We start from the raw sequence: 14,239 nt of genomic DNA on the forward strand, positions 1-14,239 counted from the left end.
TGTGCACAGCAGTGCTATCATTTAAAACGACCATTTGCAGCCAGGAAACCAAATATACGGGTGGCTGCCCCAAACCTTGCTATGACTATTTGCGGCTTTTGTGACAGGGCTCTGCCCACTGCTCTCTTCGCTCGCCAACCCCAGTGTATGGGTAACCGGATGTACAATTTAAAGCGATTGTTATTTTCACGGAACTGTTACATATGCATAATAGAACTAACTATTTTACATTACAGCCAGTAATGAACCATATTAAAAATAATAAAATGTAATAATTTGAAAGTAAATTATATTTCATGTTGCGTTAGAGGTATTCGTTGAGTTAAAAATATTCGTTCTGTTTGGCTTTGAAATTAACACGCAAATACTTTTTAAACTTACACTTTTACTGTAACACTTCAGTAAAAACATACGTCAAACAACAAATCTTTTAATTCTCGTAGATACGCCTCTTCATTGGGTAGAAACACTACTTTTCCCTGATGGCAACACGAATTAAACGATCTACAAGTCTCTGACTTAAACTTTAAAGCTGAATAATATCTACATACTTCTGTCACATCACCTATGTCCATATATTTGATCTCTTTTAGCTGTTTCATTATTTCACCGAGTAATAATTTGTTTGTTTGCGCTAATGTGATGTTTACTATTAGTTTTTCGTGCCTTTTGAATTTTATTACTTTCATAATCTCTAACCTGCTCTGCATATGTATCACGTCAAAGTTTTTGAAACTCTTTACGACACTCTACTTTGTCTTCTACTCTTTGTCTTTTATTTCTGACCCCGCTTATACTTGCTAGGTTTTCAATTCCACTTGGTCCAGGCTGATTATTACTTTCCTTATTTTCCGAATTTGCACTTAGATTATTATTGTCCTTTTTTGCATTCTTTTCCCTCCAAAGCTTTTTGACCTCTTTTTAATGCTCTGCCTTTTTTTCTTTGTTTAGTCAGTGACTTATATCCATCCATCCATTTTCCAACCCGCTGAATCCAAACACAGGGTCACGGCAGTGACTTATATGACTTTTCATAAACAACTTAAAATGAGGAAAACATAAAAATTTATAAGAGCTGAGAGCGCAGGAAGTGTGTCTGACAAAAGCATTCACACGAATGAGAGGTGAGAGGAACGCGGGCGTGGGCCGTTAACCGTAAATGGTTAAGAGGAAGGCGGGACTTGAAAAAAATCTCCTAGCAAAGGTTTTGTCTCACAGGACTTGAAATTATCTCTTTCAAAAAGTCTTGTCCCAAGATTTCCTTTCATAATAGATAGATTTGTTTTAGAAATTTCATGAAGAGAACGAATGAAATGGTTAAGAGAATAAAAGACAAGAATGAACTAGGAGGAAGGCTAATATAATATACAAAATTTACTAGGAAATTAGTGAGAGATCAACAGATGTCCTATAAACAGCAAGACTGGACAGTTGTCACATACACAGAGATTCAAGGATAATAGCTGAACCTAAGTGATATGAGAAGAACATGAGTATAATAGTATATTTGGGTGTGAATGAATGAACCAATCAAAGTAAAGGTATGCATTAATCAGCATTGTTATGTAAATGCAGTTGTTTATAAAGTGGACCTCTGCCATTATTATTTTGACCATTCTGAACATTCTGTAACAACAACAACATTTATTTCTAGAGTATGTTTCCATACAAATGTTGGAGCTCAAAGTGCATTACAAGATGAAGAAAGAAAAAATAAAAAATATAAAAATAAGATAAGGCAATACGAATCAACAAAGAGTAAAGACAGAGGAAACAAACAAAAAAAAAAACAAAATCTGCAGGGGTCCCGAGACCACCCAGCCCCAACTAGGCATTCTACCTAACATCAATCTCATCAATCTGTCCTCAGGTTTTCAGGCTTTACATGGAAGAATTAGACGATGATGGTCAAGTGGACCTCTAGCCTTCAATCCATCAATGTAGGGACAGCATGGTGCTTTGATCAGGTGGTGGGGGCGCAGATTGACCACCACAGAAAACCAGAAAGAGAGCAACAGAGAAAGTAGGGGTGAGTACGGATTGTGGAGCCAACAGAGTGCTGTGATGAAAGCTCCCTGTTCTGCATTTGCTGGAGAGTAATTAAAAACACAATGGACAAGCTTCCTCCTGCCTTGTTTCTATCTCAAAGAGGTTTTAGTGAAGACAAGATTTCTTTCTTTAATTCTATTTCCAATTTAATTTCAAACACACCAGCTCTACCATCCTCATTCCATTTCTTCCTGGTGTAACCACCAGGGGGCAATAGAGAGCCCAAAACCACAGACACATTAAAGCACCACACGTTGATAGGATAAAATGAAAGAGTTGTATCCCTTTCTCAAGCACCACTCCAACTCTCCTTCCAATTACAAGCCACAAATGCAATTACAAACATGATAAACCTCTTTCCCTCATTTGAGTGTTACCCATTTCTGACTCCCCAAGCTATGGAAGTGGACTCCTTTTAAGGCCATCCACCAGGGAACCATTCCTGGGTGGCATTTATGGACTCCAACTCCCATGTTGTCCTGCAGGAATCCAGACTGGGACTCTATATGAAGGACACTGCCACGTAGAATGGTGGGGGATGAATTGCTCCCCTGTTGGTTCCTAACATCTTTGGAAATTGCAGTCAGGACGGGAACCGTAAGACATCCCGGGTAAGGAGTTTGCCTCTGGCCAGGGTGGGTTGCCTACAATGGATATATTCATTGGCATGGATATTTTTTGTCCTCATCTTTTGACTTGTGCTCTGAATGTTCCTTTGTCTTCATTGTGTAGGTCAGTCTACCATACTGATTCACCCCAAGTTGGCCCCTTTAGGTGCCTTTATATGGCAAAGAATTGAAGCCCCAGACAGGTGACCTCCATTGAACTCATTCCTTGACATCTAAAACCAATGTTCTGTCCCAGTGAGGATTTCAATTTATAATATTAAAGGGAGGTCAACATCCATCCATCCATTTTCCAACCTGCTGAATCTGAACACAGGGTCACGGGGGTCTGCTGGAGCCAATCCCAGCCAACACAGGGCACAAGGCAGGAACCAATCCCGGGCAGGGTGCCAACCCACCACAGGACACACACAAACTAGGGCCAATTTAGAATCGCCAGTCCACCTAACCTGCTTGTCTTTGGACTGTGGGTGGAAACCGGAGCACCCAGAGGAAACCCATGCAGACACGGGGAGAACATGCAAACTCCACGCAGGGAGGGTCCGGGAAGCGAACTCAGGTCCCCCAACTGTGAGGCAGCAGCGCTACCCACTGCGCCACCATGGTCAACATTTACATGATTAATTATTTTGTATTTTATATTAAAGATCTGTTATGACTTTGACATCCACTAGCCTTTTTCTGCTGATCAGCATGAAAAGCAGCATACTAAACCCATCAAGGTTCCATCCATCCATCCATTTTCCAACCCGCTGAATCCGAACACAGGGTCACGGGGGTCTGCTGGAGCCAATCCCAGCCAACACAGGGTACAAGGCAGGAACCAGTCCTGGGCAGGGTGCCAACCCACCACAGGACCCATCAAGGTTCAATGTTGCAGATAGATAGATAGATAGATAGATAGATAGATAGATAGATAGATAGATAGATAGATAGATAGATAGATAGATAGATAGATAGATAGATAGATAGATAGATAGATAGAGATCAAAGAAATGCAGAATAAGGGGGTGAATACTTTTACATACACTGTAGAGCTTGCAAATAATCAGGGAAAATTTGGTGCCAAAGTAGATTTTTAGGTAAACACCAATAAGTTGCTGTTTGGTGACCTGGCAGATCTGAAAGGAACACATTTTTATCATTTTTCACTAACATGGGATGAGCAAGACCATGAAGACATTTAAAAACAAATGAAAGAATCTGAAAACAAATCCTAGAAGGTATGGTACTTGCAGGTGTAGATGGATGTAGGCTCATTTTCTCTTAGATAACAAGGTGCTTGTTTTCTTCGACTTGAACGGCACTTTGTCATTGGTGAGCATCTTTAGATTTTCAGCGCCCTCTGCAGGAATCACAGTGACAAAGCAGGTGATGTTTCAAGGTTAAATCGTCATACGGTGGAACGGGGAAGTCAGCATTTACGATCTCCACGCGTTTGTCTCAACCAAGTAGGAAAGTAAACTTGGATTCCCCAATGAAAGCTGGTGTTTCGACAAACAGCAATACAGTGCCCTGTGTAATGTTTGAGACAGAGACCAATTTTTTCCTTGACTTCCCCCTCTGCTCTACAGTTTAAAATTTACAAACCAAAAAATTCAGACATCGTGATTAAAATGCATTTTGGAGATTTTCATTTACAGCATCTCACAAAAGTGAGTACACCCTCTCACATTTTTGTATTATATCATTTCATGGGACAACACTGAAGATATGACAGTTTAATACAATGTAAAGTAGTCCGTGTACAGCTTGTATCACAGTGGAAATTTGCGGTCCCCTCAAAACAACTCAACACACAGCCATTAATGTATAAACCACTGGCAACAAAAGTGAGTACACCCCTAAGTGAAAAATGTCCAAATTGTGCCCAAAGTGTCAATATTTTGTGTGGCCACAATTATTTTCCAGCATTGCCTTAACACTCTTGGGCATGGAGTTCACTAGAGCTTCCGTGAGTTAAAATGAGTTTACAACCCACACAGTCATCAGGTCCAGAATGTTCCGTCAGACGAGCCTAGCACAACTCTGTCATCATCTCCCCCCGCTCACCCACTGCTCTTACAGCCAGCGGAGACACCTGATCACCCGAATCCACCCCCCCCCCCTTCTTAAATGTCTCAAGTGACTCCAGCCAGACCACCCGGGTCATCAATCACGCTCCCTTGTCGTACATTGAAGGATCTTCGTAGTACATGTTTACACTATCAATCTATCCTTTCAGTGTTGCACCAGTCCCAGCAAGAATACAGCGTGAGGCAGAATAAATCCCTGAACGGAGTGCCAGCTCCTTGCTAGCGCTGCACCACCATGTCCTCATATGTTTAATTATTAATAATATTGATTATTTAATTGATTTTAACATTTTATCTGTATAATTTAATAAACATATTTTGCTGCATTTCATCTTAAAAAATGATATCGTTATCATACGTAAATACGCTCTTTATAAAGTTGTGCAATATTATAACTGTAGTGCAAGTTTACAGTGAGGTGATTGTACTTATAAGTACAAACAGTTCTACAAGGAGCACTTGATGGACTGATGGAGTACGTTTAGAGTTTTTGGGTTGAAACTGTTTGTGAACCGCGAGGTCCGTACAGGAAAGGCTCTGAAGCATTTGCTGTATGGAAGCAGTTCAAATTGACAGCATGACTGAGGCAGCGTGTGCTTGATGCCTTATACCGATAATTCTCTTTCCGATCAGCTGCTGTAGAGCTGAGATTCCACATTCAGATACAGTGATATAAATACACCGAGTGGTGCAGTAATATGGAAAAACATGATCCACTGTGGCAACCCCTAACGGGAGGAGCTGAAAGAAGAAGAAGAAGAAGAAGGTGCAGTGAGAGTAACAATGCTAAAGCAGCTATGGTAGTTTTACCATTCTGTGGACCACTATATTGTTACAGGTTAATTACAATCAGATGCATTAAACTAATAAACAATATGCGGTTAATTTCAGTGTATTTGATAAAGCCGTGTTTGGGATGTAGATCTAAAAAAGAAAGGGTAGTCACACTGGAACAAAACCACTGCTTTAACGCTGGGTGCCACCAGTTTGCAAAATCAAGTGGAGAACTTGTGTATGCCAAGCATTTAGCTGCCGTGAAAATGTGCGTGGCTTTACGCCAAGTTTAGGTTTTATACATCGCGATGTGAACGTGAAAACGGGAGTATGCAACATTTTTGTGCGTACGCACTGTTTATACATGAGGCCCCAGGTTAGGGTTCCATACCCATCTCAGATGGGAAGCCAGTCCATCACTACCCTTCCATTCTGGCTTCCCTTCTTGGCAAGGGTCCACCTTTTCACCCAGGTGGTTTGCCGGATAATCCTGCCTGGTACTTACAAAGGATGGCTGACTGAATTGCTGAAGAAGGTCTCTATGCTAGGGGGAGCTTTTTGATGTGTTGCCACTTTGTCTGTCAGTGTCATTAGAAGCATTTAATTTCTGAAGTGGCTCTTGTTTGTGGTATTACAGTATGGGCCCAAAGGTGGGTAGACGGCTCATCAGGTGGGTTTGACTTCCCGCACTTCTCCTCAGTTTTTATATAGTTTGAGCTTTTCAGAAATGGCTAAGCTGGAGGTCGTTGCCTTCAGCTGTTTTTTTTTTGTTTGATCTGTTAACCCTTTACTTACAGCTGTGCCCACCCTGACACAAAGCAGTGTAGAATGCATGTGTGTGATAAACAGGAATAGTTGGGTGTCAAGGAAACAGACCACCCTGAGCCACCAGTGAAAGTGCGGCTTATTAACCAATTTGGGTCCGAAATGGACTAAAGTTATTCAAAATGGATGTATGAGACCATAACTGTTAAGATTAAGTAGTTTAAAAATGAAGTAACAGTCTGAAGACAAGGATAAGGAGTTTAGTTAAAACAAAAACAGCAAGTACATTTGAACCATAATGATTTGTTGACAAAGTATCTTGCTCTAAAATTATTAGTTAATTAATAATAATAATAATACATTTTATTTATGTAGCACCTTTCCCATGCTCAAAATGTGTAATAAAACTGTTATGCTTTTTAGGCCTTAAACTTTGTGGTCAAGCGAGGAACCACAAGCCAGAGAGAATAAATGTTGGGGTGCCAACCCGACTGTTCCATTTAATTCCTAAAGAGTCGTTCTATGGCACAGATGTAAAGCAAAAAATCAGGAGTGGTCTCCCCTAGATTTCCTCATATATTCAGATATAGGGATGGATATTTGAGGAATAAACAACAAAACAATTATTATATTTTTATATTGTGTACATCCTTAGAATTACGGTATTTCAGGGTTCCTCCAGATTGCCGCATTCTCTTAAACAATTTGGATCAAAAACTAATCGGCATATCATCAAATCATAACAGGCTTAAGTGTCGACTTTAGCTCTAGACCATCCTCAAGAAACTATGACACACAGACACAGACACATCCATCATTGAGAAATTGATGTTTCCGGTATCAGTGGACCCTAAAACGATGAGATCCCTTGAAAACCGGATATCAAAATTTTTTCGTCTCTTCCCCCATATACAATGGGTTATGGGGGGGGGGGGTGAAAAGCAAAAAAAAAAAAAAAAAAAACCTTGTATGGCTTTCCACTAGATGGCAGCACAATAGTTAATATCTGAGATGTGGCAGCAACGGTTGTCAACAAGATGGCTGCATCAATAGTGGTTGCTGTCACACACATGCGCTTAGGAGGCAGTCAACAAGCCAAAAGGTGAGTGATCTATCGCGAGATTAAAGGTTGATTTCTAGTACTGATGCTTCTCTGATGTTTCATCAGAATGGGCTTGAACGCACGCTAAGGAGAAGGCTTCCTGCTGCTGGTACTGGCAAGCTGCGTGTTCTGTTTGTTGCTTGTCGTTGTTTTAAGAGCTGGGAGCGCATGATGTCTGTCTGCCAAAAGCATTCCAACAACTGCTAGGTTAGATGTTCGTGGACTTGTTTTAAATGTTGTCTCACTGCCTTGTCTCGTGTGACGTTAAAGTGTCTCTCACGGGATGTCAAATTGCAGTCTCTTGGCACCAAGTCTTATGTTTAAAGCCACCACGAGATGCTCCGTGGCCAATCTCTTTCATCTCAGGGGTCTTTAAAGTGTCTTCCGAGAAGATCACGTCTGGTCTCCCTGGTCTCCCTTCCACCAAGATTTTTTTTCATAATAGAGAGAAAGTAATAGTTCCAAACAGTTTGGCACTGATTTGTGTTTTTTGTATCTCACACCCTCATACACCTTTATCGTAAGAGCATCCCTTATCTACGATGAAGCATGCAATCAGAAGAAAATATGAGGCTGGTTTTAAATTAAAAGTTGTTGAAGTGGCGAAAGAAATTGGTAAGTGCGCTGGTGCAACAAAATTTGATGTGTCTGAGAAACTGATGCGAGATTTGAGGAGGCAAGAAGATGTAAAAAAAATAAAAATTTAAGTGTCATATTTTTGAACGGGTGTATAATTCGGGGTCTGATTTTATGATCAATTTTTTGGGTTTCTTGACCCGACTTATACGCAGGTATATACAGTACTCTATTTTTCCCTTTTGTATTATAAATGTGTAGCCTTTGTCAGAATGCCTCAAATCTCACAGACTTACCACTATTTATAAGGCATTGTAGTATATAACTTCTCCCCGCCTTCCCTTCTACATTAAAAACCTCAGGCATTTATATAGAGTTAAACACAAGCAGGACTTATGTTACACTTTTAATAATGTATTATTGATAATATTCATAAATAATAAAAATAAGCAAAGTACAAGTGAATGTTGGCAACCATACAACCTGGTAAATGCTGATGTGTACTTCAGGCGGCACACAGACTTGTTACTTAAAATGTCTCTAATCATAAATAATAAAAATAAGCAAAGTACAAGTGAATGTTGGCAACCACACAACCTGATAAATGCTGATGTGTACTTCAGGCGGCACACAGACTTGTTACTTAAAATGTCTCTAGTTAAGTCACCATTTTTGGTCAGCTTTCTTCAGAACAGGCAGCATGCCTGTCTCAATATGGCTGCCGAGTTGTGCTTCCCAGTGTGGTCTTTTTTCAGCTCATGGTGTGCGAGATGCTTCTTCATGATGATGGTGTAAGAGAAAGAGGGAGGAGTAAAACAAGCACATTTACAGATTCTCTGTCAAAACCCCACTGCCAATAGGGTGTCGTGGTACTTAATGGCTTCTGATTTAAAACCAAACAGGCAACTTTAGGCCAATAGAATTCTGGTGTGACACCATGGTTTCACACCTGCCCCCAATACCCCTTTGTTAATGTGAAGCTCACCAGCTAGGTAGCTGGCCTCCAAGCAGGGGTTGGTTGAGAGAGTCCTGCAGAGGATAACTGGCCAGTCTGGTTTTAGGCCCTTCCACCGTCCCTGTTGTAAAATCGCAAAGACTCAGTCCTAAAGACTGGGGTGGGGGGGACTTGCTATTCTTATCAATAATGTAACACTAATATTACATTTGCTTTGTCTAATTTACAAATCAAGACACACAAAATATTTATCAACTTGTATACAAAATTTCACACCACAACTTTTTCAGGAATCCTCCTACTCGAAGCTCTGCAGAAGAGAGCAACCAGGAGCATCCCGGGACTCAGGAACATGTTGTACTGTGACAGACTCCCAGAATCAAGTCTGTTTAGTCTCTAGCAGAGGAGACTGTGTGGGGACCTAATCCAGGTCTTCAAAATGCTCAAAGACATTGATAAAGGAGATCCAGCAGAATTCTTTCAACTTAATGGTGAATCGCATACTCGAGGACGACACCAGAAATTAAGGAGAAGGGCATTAAGGACTGAAGCTAGGAAGGATTGTGGGAATATGGAACAAACTACCAAGACAAGGACTTCAAGTGCTCATCATTAAGACTCTTCTCACTTAGATACTGGGGCAGCTCAGTTATAACTCCACAAACAAGCAGGATGGTGTGAATGGTGTCTTCTCGTTTATCACATTTCTTATGTTCTTATGTAAAGAACAGGCAGGAGGCAGAAAGGTCAGTCCTAGGTGTGACCATAAGGGGGTGCCACTGAGCCCCCAAATCTCAAACACAATGCCAGCTGACATAATTCTGGGTTCCAATAAAATAATTTCTGTCTTTCACCAACACTACCAGATACAAACAGCAGCCAAAACACACCAAACAAGTACATTTCTTCTTACTTCTGCCTCCTGACTCTCTGATATGAGGTGGTGGGCTCAGACCCGGGAATGCTTTTGATGTCACAGTGTGTCGTCTTCCAGGTCATATGAAAAGCAGGGAGGTTCTCCCCTGACAGAACCTTCTACCGGCACCCAGGGATCCCGACGGGGTTGCACTTCTGGGCTCCCAACTCCCAAGCATCCCTCTGGGTGTCTAAACTAGAATGTCACATGTCACCTGTCGTATGGGGGATGGAACTGCTCTTCCGGCTTCTGCCAGTCCATCCATTGTATCATTCCCACCCAGTATGAAGATGTTTCCTCATCCAGCCAGCTAGCTCATCTGTCCTTCCATCTTGGCAGGAAATTAGCTTTGTGGTAGACAGCCAGAGACATTAACTGCCCAGGATGCCTTAATAATTGAAGGACCGGGGGAGAAAACAGGCACAGGACATTACCTCCCCCGGAATGCTGGATGGCAGCCCCACTGGGTTGCAGCAGTGTCTTGAATTCCCACAGGGATTCATGGGAGTTGGAGTTTGGCACAGCCCTGTTGGGTTCTGTGAGTGCTGCTGGAGGGGGGGGGGGGGGGGGGGGGGGGGGGGGTTGCTGTAGGGACAGAGGAGCCATACTTGGTTGGGCTTTCCACCTCAAGTGCTTCCGGATCACACTAAGGGGTCACTGGAAATACTGGATGAAAAAAGCCCACTGCCACTGCTCCAGGAGTCAGTGTTGGGAGAAAGAGGGATGAAGCTTGTGGGGAGGATTGGAGGTGGAAGGAGAGACAGAGGAAGAGAGAAAGAAGAAGAAAAGAAAGGCATTGTTGTGTCCTTCATTATCTGTGCTTGTTGTACTGTTTCGGTGAGTGGGAAACATTTGGGAAGAGTTTCCCACCTGTAAATAAAAACCTGTGTATTAGAAAGAACTTGTGCCTGCATTTGTCTTTTTAGGAGGTGGAGTGCTCCCCTGTAGACCACACTTTCCACCCTGGCTGGGATGTCAGTCTGCCCTCTTGGGCACTTACCATACCATACCATTTTTATTTGTTAAGCGCTTAAAAACACAGCATTACAACTGACCGAAGCACTTACATAGGAAATCATGAAACACCAAAATGCCTTGAATTCAAAGGGCATCCATATTACTAAACGAAAATGGTAAACCGGATATGGACGCAGGGACCTGCCCGTGGACGCAAAAGACATAGTGCGCAGGCGCCACACAAAGCCCCCCCCCCCGCAAAAGAGCAAAATGGGAGAGACTACGAACCGTCAGAGTAGGAAACAAAGTGAAATGTCATAAACAGGTTAAAGAACAGGGACAAACACATGGAGAGCAGGTTACAGAACAAAGCCCCCCTCCCCAGAGTAAAACGACAGAGACTACGAACTGTCTGACATGCCGCAAGCAGGATAAAGCGAGGTCAGAAATAAAACACAGAGTAGGAAACAAAGTAAAACTTTATAAAGGGATTAAAGAACGGGGACGAACACATGGAGAGCGGGTTACAGATGATGAAAACTGGAATGCAACAGCTTCAAAAAAACCTAGGCATGAAACACACGTGCGTCGGAAGGCCCAGTAAAGTACAAAAGGCAAATGCGCCTACACAGCATGGTAAAAACCGACATAGTACAGAAGGCGCAGGTGTCGCCGCCATATTGTGAGTGGCACTAATGCGTGGTGAAGGTGCAGGAGGAGACATAGTAAAAAAAGAGGCGTCAACGCCCCGCCCCAGAGTGAAACGGGACACACTATGGAGTCCACAAAGGTTCATACATCAAAGCCGAGATGGTACGGACACACGTCTGAAACCGCGGAAGCAAAACTGTCTCGGCTCCAAAACCAAACAGCTCAACAACTAACACAGCTTTGACACCGAGCCCACGTGGACAGATCTAATGAACGTGGACACCTACAACGCGCGTCTCAAACTGCGTAGGCAAAGCAGACACGGATTCAACACGACACAGCTCGAGTGACTGAGATACAAACACGCGCCTGCCTGGATATAATTAATGAACGCAGGCGCCTACAACGTGCGTCTGAAATGCCGCAAACCAGGCAGGCACTGCTCCAAAAAGAAAGAGCTCGACTAAACGAGATACGAAGTGAAACGGGAAACACTACAGAGTCCGCAGTGCTCCACAATGCACCGCATAATAGTTCGGAAAGAGCTTCGTAGTAACAATGGGGAGACCCAGAGTGACACGGGCGAACGCTCCGTATTAAACATACGTCATCCTCACACGTCCAAACTATACAGCATAGGTGAATCACATTACAGTGATGCATTATTAACAGTACGATAAACATCACAGTATCGCAAACAAATGACAATTATTACTCGAAAAAGGGAAAATATATTCACCACGGCCCAGGTGTCATTGAAACAAAAGCAGAATAAAGCGAGATCAGAAATGAAAGACAGAGTAGAAAGCAAAGTAAAACGTCATAAACAGGTTAAACGAGGGGGCCAAACACATGGACAGCATGTTACAGATAATGAAGACTGGAATTCAAAAGCTTCAAAAACAAAAGCTCGACTGACCGAGATACAAACTGAAACAGGAAACACTACGGGGTCCGCAGTAGTCCACAATGCACCGCATAATAGTACGGACGGAGCTCCGAATTAACAGTAGGGGGCCCCAGAGTGACATGGGCGAACGCTCCGTATTAAACGTGCGTCATCCTCACACGTGGCTGCACAGCGGGCACGGGTTCAAAACGCCGGGGGTAGGCGAGCGAAGCGAGCAGGGGGCGGAGCCCCCTTGTATCAATAGAATATTCATTGCCAAAGCCTTGATCAGAAACATGAAACATCACCTTAGATTTCACTAAACTTCAAAGATTTTGGTCTTCTTTGACAGATTTACCTGCCGAAGGATGCTGTACTGTGTCTCGGCTGCCATGTTAACACTGTAAAGAGGGGGTGACGTCAATCAGCAGAAATGAATGTGAAGCGTGACAATAAAGAAAACAAGATGGTAAATTAAACCAGTGAGGTGAAAACGGAACTGAAGCTTAAAATTAGTAGTGTCACAGGAGGCTGGGGGTCAGACCCAACCGGGATGCCTGGAAGGACCGGGAGGTGGTCTATACATCTCCCGGGCCATGAGGGGGCAACCGCCCTGGATGTTGAGAGGACCACGGGGAAGGAGCAAGGAGGCTCAACCCCACTGGGGCCCATGGCCACCGCCAGGGGGCATTCCGAGTGTCGTGGAGCCCGGGAGATCAACACTTCTGCCACACCATGGGAAGGTGGAGGAAGGACCTTCCAGGGACGACCTGGAGTGCTTCCGGGTGCAAGGGCAGCACTTCCGCCACACCAGGAGGTGCTGCCACAAGAGCACATCCAGGTGGAAATAAAAGGGGCCGCCTTCCTACAATCGGGGAGCTAAAGCTGGGAGCGGGAGCAGGACGAAGCTCCCTTGAGGAGAGGAAGGGCGGCCCATGGAGACTGAGAGGAAGGCCTGTGTTAAGTGTGTTTCGTGCGGGAGCACTGTGTGCTGTGTGGGACTTTTGGTTTAATAAATCTGTGTGTTTTATAAAGTGTTGGTGTCTGCCTGATGGTGTTCAGACCCAGGCTCACAGCAGCAAATTCGAATTCTAAACAAAAAAAACAAAACACATAGGACGGTGTAAGAAAGTCCACACAATAACACTAGGGACTAAGAAATAGAAATAGCAATAAGCATTTATTTCATGATACGCATCTGCTTGTAAAAGCCTGGTAGCTGATCCAGGCAAGCTAAATGGAGAAGCTTTGTCTGTGCCAATTAAACCCTCTCAATAGCCCCAACTTCTCCTGGCAATGTAAAACTATGCAGAACTTGGCAGAAACAGGCAGATGGCATGCATTTCACTATTGCAGCCTGTGTCATTCCACTCTCCGTTATCCCAAATATGAATGCAGTTCTCGTTGCCTCCTGAGTTATTGGGCTCTCCAGGCTTCCACTTAGTGAATGACAAAGGTCTGTCGTTAAGGTCCACAAAGGACCCCTCTGTCTTCGTATCAGTGATACCGATGTAAATCGGTCCGACTTTTTTGTACAAATCGCGGAAGATGTTGTTTTCCTCTTCATTCTCTGGGTACAGCATAATACCTCCTGCCTCCTGGCAGAGCTTCAGGCCATTTTCAAAGGTGCCTCGATTGAGGGTGACAGCAAAGAGCTTGTGTTTATGAAGCCTCCAGTGTGTGAAGGTAAAGCCTGAGAGGAAGAACACAAGATAGGATGGGAAGAAATCTAACTTGGCAAATAAAGCATGTGAAACATGATAAATCATCTAATGTGATGAAGGAAACAGGCTGATTGGTCAAGGTACACTCCTTGGACTATAGCAATGGTGCCCGGGCTTCATTTAGTGCAGGGGTGTCCAACTTTGGTCCTGGTGGGCAGCAGTGGCTGCAGGTTTTCATTC

At 43.3% G+C, this 14,239-nt stretch overlaps 1 protein-coding gene across 1 annotated transcript in view; it reads right to left on the reverse strand.

Annotated features, from left to right (window-relative positions):
* Positions 1-14,239, reverse strand: part of LOC114647656 (collectin-46-like) — a 61,242-nt gene that overhangs the window by 35,039 nt on the left and 11,964 nt on the right. The window contains exons 5-6 of the mRNA XM_028796262.2: positions 13,641-14,028; positions 12,694-12,736 (exon numbers count right to left, since the gene is read on the reverse strand). Coding sequence (XP_028652095.2) covers positions 12,694-12,736; positions 13,641-14,028 — 431 coding nt within the window. The remainder of the gene's footprint in view (positions 1-12,693; positions 12,737-13,640; positions 14,029-14,239) is intronic.

This window comes from Erpetoichthys calabaricus, chromosome 3 (genome assembly GCF_900747795.2).
Source record: "Erpetoichthys calabaricus chromosome 3, fErpCal1.3, whole genome shotgun sequence".
Taxonomy (NCBI): domain Eukaryota; kingdom Metazoa; phylum Chordata; class Cladistia; order Polypteriformes; family Polypteridae; genus Erpetoichthys; species Erpetoichthys calabaricus.